The sequence below is a fragment of the Meles meles genome, chromosome 5 (genome assembly GCF_922984935.1).
Source record: "Meles meles chromosome 5, mMelMel3.1 paternal haplotype, whole genome shotgun sequence".
NCBI lineage: Eukaryota > Metazoa > Chordata > Mammalia > Carnivora > Mustelidae > Meles > Meles meles.
In genome coordinates, this window is record NC_060070.1 from 100,310,846 (window position 1) to 100,322,430 (window position 11,585).

At 41.8% G+C, this 11,585-nt stretch overlaps 1 protein-coding gene across 1 annotated transcript; it reads left to right on the forward strand.

Moving 5' to 3' along the window:
* The first annotated feature begins 398 nt into the window (after positions 1–398).
* On the forward strand, positions 399–3,478 carry IL17A (interleukin 17A). The gene is made up of 3 exons (XM_046004115.1): positions 399–429; positions 1,852–2,048; positions 3,241–3,478. The coding sequence occupies exons 1-3, from the start codon at positions 403–405 to the stop codon at positions 3,476–3,478; spliced, it is 462 nt and encodes a 153-aa protein (XP_045860071.1). The 5' UTR covers positions 399–402.
* The last annotated feature ends 8,107 nt before the right edge of the window (positions 3,479–11,585 follow it).

Sequence of the window (11,585 nt, forward strand, 5' to 3'; positions counted from 1 at the left end):
TTCCATTTCCCCACGAACCATTAGAATAGAGCATAGCTCTTATGACATCTTCATATGTGCCCATAAATAAATGATATTAGCTCTTCTTAGTCAGCTTCTGATAAGTAATAGTTCCTAGAATAATAAAGAAAGGACATAGTCTTTCAAAACATGAATTTCTGCCCTGTCCATTTTCCTTCAAAGTAGATACTACCTGTCACGAAGGGGAGGTTCTTTTCTGACCTCATTTGAAGATGGAACATTTAACTAAAATGATGTCTTTCCTTTACCCACCTCAATACGTCAACGTAAGTGACCACAGAGGAGCAAAGTCTTATAAAAAGGGGCGAGATAGCGCTACACTCTGTCCATCTTGAAGCAGGCACAAGCTGATCCATCTCCAGTCATCTGGGAAAGATTACAATGGCTCCTGTGACAACTTCATCCATGGTGAGTCCTGCACTAATGTGCAATACTTCTGTTGATTTGGACCAGATAATATTTCTGGACTGCAGGCATGAAATTCTGGATTATACTGCATACATAGGATAGGTTACTAAGGCTTTGGTAGATACTCATCATTTTATAGCATTTTCAAGAACTGATACACATCACTTTGAACGGTGAGATTAAAACTGAAAGATAGCTAGATTGGGGCTAAACCACATGGAAAGTGTCACATGATGCTGTGCAGTAAGAAAGAATGCTTATTGAATATCTGATTTTCTGAGTACAAGGGATTTAATATGATTCTCCAAGAGCATTTTTCTTTATCCCATAATAAATGGAACACTATCCTTGAGGATTTAATTAATGGCAACACTGGCTTTCCTTTCCATTATTCTATTATTATACCACAAGCTTCTTTTTAAAGATTTATTTATTGGGGCACCTGGGTGGCTCAGTGGGTTAAAGCCTCTCCCTTCGGCTCAGGTCATGATCCCAGGGTCCTGGGATCGAGTCCCACATCGGGCTCTCTGCTCGGCAGGGAGATTGCTTCCTCCTCTTTCTCTGCCTGCCTTTCTGCCTACTTGTAATCACTGTCTGTCAAATAAATAAATAAAATCTTAAAAAAATAAATAAAGATTTATTTATTGATTGGGGGGGTGGGGAGGGGAAGAAGGAGAGAAGAGAGAGAATCTCCATCAGACTTCCTGCTGAGCATGGAACCTGATGCAAGGCTCAATCTCACAACCCTGAGATCATGACCTGAGCCGAAATCAAGAGTCAGATGCTTAACCGCTGAGTCACCCAGGCGCCCCTATTATACCATAGTCTAATACACCAAACCCACTTATTCTAATAGAGATATGTGTAACTATGGTTTAGAGTAGATGGTCTTTATATTTTTGAAATACTTAATTTAATTGATTACAGAATCAGTATGTGTATATATGTAACTTTAGAAAAACTGGAAAATATACATAAGAAAACATAAGGGGGGGGACAAGTTTGGGGTTGAATGTCTGCCCAGCATTTCTCACATGAACACGGATATGATATGACATGCATTTTCTACATGTCATATCATGCCCTTTCTCCTAAGGCAAACATTTGACTTCACATAGGGTTTCACAGAATGCTAGGGCTGAGACTGATGACTTGCCATTTTTACTAAAATTACTGCCAACCAAAAAGGTATCTCTCCTAATTCAAGAATGTTCAAGACTAATAAACACTCCATGGTCTTATTTCAGTCATTATTTTCATCATATAACCAGTCTTTCATCGAACTGATCCAAAAATTTATTATAGAGCTCCCTGGAACATAGTATGTTCTCCGTGATTAGTAATACAATAATCTTTACAAGTTGTTAGCAAAAACCACATGCTAATCCAATATCCTACCTTCTTTTCCCCATTCGTTTCCAGGCGCTGCTGCTGCTGCTGAGCCTGATGGCTATTGCGAAGGCGGGAATAGCATTCCCACAAAATCCAGGATGCCCGAACACTGAGGACAAGAACTTCCCTCAGCATGTGAAGGTCAATCTGAATATCCTTAACGGCAATACAAAATCCAGAAGGCCCTCTGATTACCACAACCGATCCACATCACCTTGGAATCTGCAGTACGTAATGGCTCCCGATAAACATCTCTGTATTGTTCTAACTTTCATGCAAAGGACTGCCAGTTAAGTCACCTTGAGGATGATTTTACTAAGAATCATCCATCAAATCTGGAAGGGCTATTGTGCAGGTTCTCAAATTTTATTCTACAGACTTCTTTGATGCACAGGACCACCTCTCCCCCATACTACCTACCCATTAGGTCTCACTGTCACCAACGCCAAAAGCCCACTCACGCTATTCATTATTCCAATATTTATGATACCCCAAGTCTACTGGAAATTTATTTTTTTAAAAATTTATCCTGGGGATTAATGCTTGAATTCTCTTTAACAGACCTACCACTGAGATGATTTGTTGAAAATAAGTAATAATTAACTGGGATTTTTGTGCCTTTCTTTTTTTGGTCATGTTAGCAGTGGGATAATATGGTTTGAAACCCAGTGAAGGAAATATCATGTTGGATATTTGCACCCCTTTTTGAGTCAGACAGCCTTGATCTATATCACCAACAGACCTATATCTGTTGTGCTCTTAATACGGCTAATATTTAGACCCCATTAAGATTAAATACAAAATGGTTTTTAGTGTTTTGATTTTATGCAAAAACAAACAAACAAACCAAAAAAACCCTTCAGTTATGTGGTGACTATAGCCTCCCATTACTACGAATAGTTCAAATAATCAGGTCAAAAGTCAAAGCCGGTCATTCACTCAGCTGGAGGAGAGAGGGAAGAGAAGGTTGTAGAGGGGCTTAAGCTTTTGTTTCCAGCCCTTTGTGCCAGCTGTGGGCTCTACCCCATGACTGTGCTGTCAGATAAAATTTTGATCCCTTCCCTGCTTCAAAGGCAGACTTCATTCAGTCAGATTAATGGCTATCGTATACCTACATTTCCCTTGGCCTTTCTCTGTCATATATACCTTAAGAAATTGTCCTTTGTATCAAACTAAAATCCCCTCTGTGGTCTCATCTACCTTATTTGGTTCATTCTTCAAAGAAATTGGGAAAAACTGATCATTCTCATCTATAATCTTTCATGTGCCTACAAATCCAAGCTTTCCCCAAACTTTGAGAATGTGCAGTGCCCATGCTCTGTCACCCTGTGAATGTGCCTCCCTTTGTTCATTCCTGTCTGATTTCCTCCCTGCTTTACCGGATACTCACTGTCTCCCTCGTTTTTGTCCCCCCTGCAGCCGCAACATGGACCCTGAGAGATACCCCACTGTGATCTGGGAGGCCAAGTGCCGCCATCTGGGCTGTGTCAGTGCTGAAGGGACGATAAACTACCACATGAACTCCGTCCCCATCCAGCAAGAGATCCTGGTTCTGCGAAGGGAGTCTCAGCACTGCCCCCACAGCTTCCGGCTGGAGAAGATGCTGGTGGCTGTGGGCTGCACCTGCGTCACCCCCATGGTGCGCCATGTGGCTTAAGAGCTTCTGGTCCCAGCTCCCCAGCAGCGTTGCTCTTTCTGGGGAGTAGACCCAGTCCCATTTCTGACCAGACTCAATAGGCTTCTTCAACTAGTCAGTCCATCCAACTGAAGTTTTAGAGAGAACACTTTTTGTGCAGAGATAGAATCTGAATGATCTTTCCCTCTCCACAGAGAGGAAAGTTTTGACTGAGTACCAATTTGCTTTTGGTGTGCTTTTCTAAGGGCTTTAAGTTATTTATGTATTTAATAGACCCTGAGATTACTTTGGGGCAAAAGATTTCATTTTAATGAATTACATGCTTTATTTTGTATTTTTAAAAAGATTTTATTTATTTACTTGACAGAGATCACAAGTAGGCAGAGAGGCAAGCAGAGACAGAGAGAGGAGGAAGCAGGCTCCCTGCCAAGCAGAGAGCTCGATGCGGGGCTCGATCCCAGGACCCTGGGATCATGACCCAAGCCAAAGGCAGAGGCTTTAACCCACTGAGCCACCCAGGCGCCCCTTTATTTTGTATTTTTTAAGACATGATTACAGACTTGAGAACTTTATTTAACAGGTAAACCTATATTTATATGAACTATTTATGGATCTATTTATGTTTAAGTCTTTAGAGAAAGGTGAAAGAGTGTGATTATCTGTTCTGCCGAGGGAAATCCTACAGAGAATTTAGTGACGGTTGAAAATTCTGTCTTAGGAGTGCATAACATGGCTGTAAAAAAGACTAAACCTTGTTTCCTATTTATTAATTCTATAAATTGTTGAGGTTTCATGAGAGAGATGTCAAGTCTAACTCTATTCTGTTAAACCCTCATAATAAAAAAAAATTTGTAATAAAGTTTGGAAAGAAAATCGGCTTCCTTATTTTTTTCTCACTTAAAGTCCTTCAGAGAGCCCAGCTCTTACCTATTTGAAAGAGTATGCAACTTTGCTGAAAGAACAAAACAGGGACGCCTGGGTGGCTCGGTGGGTTAAGTGTCTGCCTTTGGTTCAGGTCATAATCCCGGGGTCCTGGGATCGAGTCCCCCATTGGGCTCCTTGTTCAGCAGAGAGCCTGCTTATTCCTCTGCCTGCTCTGCCTGTCACTATCCCCTGCTTGTGCTTTCTCTCTCTCTCTCTCTCTCTCTCTCTCTGACAAATAAAAAATAAAATCTAAGAAAAAAAGAAAGAGAAGGCCTTTGAATAATAACACTCCACCCCAAGTGCACGTACTCAATTTTATAAGCCTTCCAGACAATAGAGGACTAAGGCTCTCATACTATTGGCCCATGCTGTGGACACAAGCATCCCAAAGTGAACTAAGCAAATAAAAATAAAGGCCCTGGGGATATGGTCCATCATTATTAAAGACCTTACAGAGAAAAAACAGGACCATCCCAAAAATGTGACCTGAAGTTTGACAGGAAGGAGGAAAAAGACATTATTTTCAAACTAGAATGTCCGGCCTCTCTCCAAACTCAGGCTTCTTTTGAAGATTAATGCCAACTGGAGATCTAGAGAGGAACATTTTTTCCTTCCTCAGGCCACACCCCAGAACTACCCCCTCCTGCTCCGGGCCTTTTATCCCATTCTCCCCAGGACAGAAAAAAGAGCCACTGAGGCAAAACAAACTTCAAGTATGAGAAATGTTCAGCCCAAGTAAAATAAAAACTGAATCATATTCAATTCCAGAGTAGTTTTGGGTTTCGAGTCATAACCTGTTCCCCCACCATGGCCCAGCACACTATCTTGCCCTACTTCTGGAGGGCCCTGGAAATTCTCAGGCCAGTCCAACCACCCCTTGCTTGGTGAAATCCATCTAGTGGGCTCCTTCATTCTCCTTTTCCCCCATGCTCCAGTCCCACTCAGATACCCGTGGCTTCTCTCAGCTCCTTTTCCAATTCCAAACCAAGGGCTCCTTCCTTCTGGTGTCAGCTGTGTACTCTCATGGATTCTCATAGCCATCTCCTGTCCTGGTCCTTACACAAGAGCTCCCCAGGCAGCTGCCCCTGGCCGTTTCTTACCACCTTCCTGCTTTACAGACTTGTGTTCAAATCCTGCTCTTCATTTCCCCGTTTTCCCTGAATGGTGGTGGTGAAAATAAAAATTTGTTTCTGTTTTGGGATGGAGGGCCGGAAACAGGCAAATATACCCACAGTCCTGACCTACTCTTTCCCACGAGACGGTATTCCTGGGAATTCTGTGGGTGGAGAGCAGCAGTTACCTTCCCCATCTCCCTCCAAGAGGTCCTGCTTTAATTCTGTCTTCACTTTGCCCCATTAGCACCATCATCTGCCCAGCCCCCTAGAAATCTGGGAGGCATCCCTGATGCTTCCCTCTCTCTCTTCCTCAGTACTAATGTCCACAAATCACCAGACTCAGTAAGTTTCACTTTCTGAATGTTCTCCAATTAATCCCAGGTTCAGGGCATCATCTTTTCTCATCTTTCTTACTTTATTACAACAGCTTCCCGCTTGTCCTGGCGGCTACAGCTCCTGTCTTCCTCATCCTTCCTCCAACATCTGTCTCTGGCACAAAAGCAGACTGGACAATAGTCACCTTCCATAATCTGGCCCTCCTGCTGTGCCTGCTTTAACTCATGTGCTTCCTCCCTGATGTGTACCCTGTAGCCATAGCGAACTTTTCTTGAACTCAGTGTCTATGTCGTGTGGTCCCTTCTACCTTGAATGCCTTTACCACCGTCTCCTTCCTGTCCCTCCATTCAAACCTTGTTGTTATGGTCTGAATGTGTATGTCTACCCCAAAATTCATATGTTGAATCTTAACCCCCAGCATGATGGGATTAAGAGATGGAGCCACTGGGGGTAATTAGATCATGGAGGCAGAGCCCTGGAGAATGGGATTAATGTCCTTGTAGAAGAGACCCCAAGAACTCCCTCACTCCCTCTGCCAGGTGAGGATACAACAAGAAGTCTTCAACCTGGAGGAAGGCCTTCATTCAGCTATGTTGGACCCTCGATCTCAGACGTCTAGCCTCCAGGACTATAAGAAATAAATTTCTGTCATTTGTAAGCTACCTAGTCCATGGTATTTTTCTTTTCAGCAGCCCAAATAGCCTAAGACACCTCCCCTGGCCCCTTCCCCTGTCCCACTGCTCCACCCATGTTTTAAGACTCCAATAGGTATCATTTCCTCTCAAGAGCCTTGCCAGACCCATCACTTCTGAGTAGGTCCCTCTCTTCTGAGCTGTAAGAGCACTTTGGGTATTGTTTATCACCACTATTAAATACTATATTGGATTTATCTATTTAATCTTTAAGAGTCCCTTGAGAGCCAGACCATTTGCACCTGACCCAGCATGTGGCAGTCAACGCTGAAGTAAACTTTGAACCATTGTCCACAGGCACCTCGAAGTCAACAGGGACTAAACTCACTAGCTCTACTCCCAAATTAGTTCTCCTACTGCCTCTCTTATCAACTCAAATGACATCATCTACTTATTCATCTGAGCAAGAAATCTGAATTCTCTCTGTCACTCATTCCTCTCATCCAATCCATACAAACCTGTCATCAGTTCTCTTCTGTCTCCTCGCTTCTCTCGAACTCCAAAGTTACTATGAAAATTGCATTGTAATATGATCCTAAATGGCCTTTCTGCCTTGCTTCTCACAGTTTATAATTCAATGATTCTCAAACGTCCAGGGAAGCTGGTCAGTGTAGGTCATTAAAAGCTGTTGCAATAGGCAAAGCCCAAATAAATGAAAGTTTATTTCTTGTCCATGTTACTATCCAGCAGGGATTCTCAGGAAGCTTTGCCTCATTTGTATAGTCAGGAACTCAGGCTGACAGAGGTTCTACCTTCTTACAGCAGCAGCATCTAGAACTGCACAGTCTCAGGGCACCTGGGTCGCTCAGTAGGGTGGGTAAGCATTCAACTCTTAATTTTGGCTCAGGTCATGGTCTCAGGGTTGTGAGATCAAGCCCCATGACAAGCTATGCACTGGGCCTGGAGTCTGCTTCAGATTCTCTCTCTCCCCCTCCCTCTACCCCTTCCCCACCTACTGAGTGTATACATGCTCTCTCTCCCTCTTTCAGAAGAAGAAGAAGAAGGAGGAGGAGGAGAAGGAGAAAGAAATTCTGATTATCAGGTACAGCTAGAGCTGCATTGTCTTATACAGTAGCCACTGACCACATGTGGCTGTTGAGCACCTGAAATGTGGCTGATCCTAATTGCATTGTGTAGTGTGTAAAATATGTGCTTATTTCAAAGAATTATTTTGTTATTTTTGAGAGCTGTTCTTTGCAAGAATTATTAGTTGTGAGGATCAATTATTAGTTGTGAGGGTCATGATTGAATATGTGGCTCACACAGAGAGGATACTACCAGTATACTTAGCATGCATTCTTCCTAAGTACAAAGCATGAACAATCTTATTACAGGCGGGCAGAGTATAAGATATGATGGGAACAGTGGCAAATACTCTTAATATTTTGAGGGAGTTGGGGCAGTGGGACACTGAGATGCTTGTTTTTCATTTTAGCTCCTTAGTCCTGGGGATTCTAGTATTTTTCTCCCTTTTTAAAAATTGAGATATAATTGACATATATTGTTTTAGTGTGAGGTGTACGACAACATGATTTGATTTACGTATATGTCACAAAATAATTACCACTGCAAGCTTAGTTAGTATCCATTGGCACACATAGTTACATTCTTTTTTCCTTATGATGACAACTTTTAAGATCTACTGTCTTTTTTTTTTTTTTTGACAGAGAGAAATTACAACTAGGCAGAGAGGCAGGCAGAGAGAGAGGAGGAAGCAGGCTCCCTGCAGAGCAGAGAGCCCGATGCAGGGCTCGATCCCAGGACTCTGGGATCATGACCTGAGCGGAAGGCAGAGGCTTTAACCCACTGAGCCACCCAGGCGTCCCTTAAGATCTACTGTCTTAACAAATGTCAAATATATAATACAGTATTGTTAACCCTAGTCACTATGCTGCACATTACATCCGCAGGATTTATTTAACTTGTAAGTAGAAGTTTGTACCTTTTGACCACCATCACCCATTTCAATATTTTTTAAATGTAAAATATCTTGCTGACTTTTATATTAATAAATGTTGAAATGATATTTTAGATGTGCGGGGTTGGTTAAATATATTATTAAAACTGAAATGACTAGAATTTCACCTGTTTCTTTTTTTTTAAGATTTATTTATTTATTTATTTATTTGAGAGACAGAGATCACAAGCAGGCAGAGAGACAGGCAGAGAGAGAGGGGAAGCAGGTTCCCTGCCAAGCAGAGATCCCAACATGGGGCTCGATTCCAGGACTCTAAGATCATGATCCGAGCAGAAGACAGAGGCTTAACCCACTGAGACACCCAGGTGCCACTCACCTGTTTCTTTTTACTTTTTTATTTTATTTATTTATTTTTTTGAGAAAGAGAGTGCAGGGGGTTGGGAGAAAGGGAGAGAATTTAAAGCAGGCTGCACATTCTGTGCAGAGCCCAACGCCAGGCTCCATCTCATGATCATGAGGTCATGACCTGAGCCAAAACCAACAGTCAGATGCTTAGCCAACTGAGCCACCCAGGTGCCCTTTTACTTTTTTTTAACATGGCTACTAGAAATTTTAAATTAATATGTGCCCAGCACTATATTTCTCTTGGACATGTAGCCAAAGAAATTAAAGAGAAGGCGGAAAACTATATGTGCAGGGTTTTTTAAAGACTTTATTTATTTACTTGAGAGAGAGAGAGAGATAACAACAGAGAGCATGAGCAGTGAGGAAGAGGGAGAAGCAGACTCCCCACTGAGCAGGGAACCCTCGTGGGGCTTCATGCCAGGACCCTGAGATCATGATCTAAGCTAAAGGCAGATGCTTAACTGACTGACTGTGTCACCCAGGTGCCCCTATATGTGCTGGGTTTTTTTTTTAAGATTTTATTTATTTATTTGAGAGACAGAGAGGGAGAAAGAGAAAGCATGGGCAGGTTGAGGGGCAGAAGGAGAGGGAGAAGCAGACTCCCCACTGAGCAGGGACCCCCCCCAACATGGGGCTCGATCTCAGGACCCCAGGATCATGACCTGAGCCAAAGACAATCGCCTAACTGACTGAGCCACCCTGGTGACCCTCTCTATGGGCAGTTTTTAAGAGCCAATCTCATTGGTCAAAATTCAGTCACGTAGACCCAAATTAATACCAATGAAGACTGAGAAATGTAGTCTTTCTGCATGTTCAAAAAAAGGAAAATGTAATGGGATTCGGTGTGACAGAGTGTTAACCTCTGCCACAGGACATATGAATGAAGTCTCTTTCATGACATACTCCCAGTTATACAATTCCAAACAGCTGAGCTGTTATGTGGCCACTTTCTAGTGTTAGAAAGCTTAGGTTGCACTTGAGAGTGATACTATTCTAGGAATAATCTTGAATCTAATTTTTTAAGAAATATTCTTTACAAATTTTGGTATTTTAACATACTACAAAACAAATAACTTTGTTGCAATGCACCTTACAACCAACTGGAGCACACAAGATGGCATTGTTACCATGCAGCAACCACTGCTCTATTTCCTTTCTCTCCGTCTTTCAAGGGTGTTCTTTCTAAAACACAGATCTGATCCCATAACTGCCCTGTTCACTCTTAATTCCCTCATGCCTTATGATAAAGTGCAATCTCTCTTGCATGACACAAATATCCCTCCATGACCTTGCCCAGGCCACCCCTCACAGTGCCCGAGACCACTTGATCCCTCTCCACCACTGGCACTCAATGCCATGCATAACTCTTTCCCACATCTGGGGTTTTGCTTATATTTCGTGCTACTCTGGAATTTCGTTCTTGGTTTCCCCATTTCTCATCACCTTTAAAAGGGTGTAAATATCTCTGGAGATGGCATTTGAGAAACTATTCTTAACAAACTCCCCAGGTGGTGCATTCTGTCTGGTAACCCTCTACAGACCATCCTTGGGAGGACTATTAGAGAGGACCAATTTGAGATGTTCTCTGAATACAGATGAAGAGTACAAAGAAACAAAGAGATGATAAATACAAACTGATAGGAGATATAAAAGTCAGCGAGCAGAGATGAAATATATGAACAACAAATAAGAAACCTGGGTTAAAAAGAAAGAAAGAAAGAAAGAATGAACGAACGAACAGAACCTGGATAAATCAAAGAGATACAATTAAGAAAGTTACAGTAGGATAAAGGATTCCATGGTTGTGGAATTGTTTTTCTTAAAGGGATCTAGGGGGTGCCTGGGTGACTCAGTGGGTTAAGTCTCTGCCTTCAGCTCAGGTTATGATCTCAGGGTCCTGGGATCAAGCCCCAAATCCGGCTTTTTGCTCAGCGGGGAGCCTGCTTCCCCCTCTCTCTCTGCCTGCCTCTCTGCCTGCTTGTTATCTCTCTCTGTCTGTCAAATAAATAAATAAAATCTTTTTTAAAAAGTGAATCTGGAAAGTACATTTAGACCAAATTAATTAAAAGAGACCACACTCAAACATATTGCACCATTTTTTTTTAATTTTCAGAATAAAAAAGATATAGGACTCACAGTCAGGAGGAAAATATAAAATACCCAATCAGGAACCAAAACTATATTAATGTCAGACTCTTCCACAACAAACACCAGGAAGTAATGGAGTAAAATCTTCAAAATGCTGAGGGAGAGAAAGTGACCTCACATTGTGCCTGCTTAGACAAGGCTTCTTTGATCACCGAGTGATAAATTTGGGAAATTTTATTGACTTGTAAACTTATGAGTTGTATATTTCTCCATATGTCTGTAATGGCTCAATATAAATTGTGCTTAAGAAAAAAAAATAATGTTTAGTGCATGTAGGTTCCCAATAAATATTTGCTAAATAAAAGAATAAATGGCTCAACCAAAAATTCTTTATGCAATAACATTCTGTAAGGTCAACAGAAAGACTTTCTCAAACATGTGAGGATGGAGGAAAATGGCGGCACCCTTCTAAGTAAAAACAATATTCAGAAATATGCTTTAGCTGATTGAGACCAAAGCTAGGGATTTAAGAATGGGCACCTCTGTCCTGACATTCCTAGAGAGTATTATGCTGAGTGAAATAAGTCAGACTGAGGAAGACAAATACCACATGATCCACTCATAAGTGGAATCTTTAAAAAATGAATAAA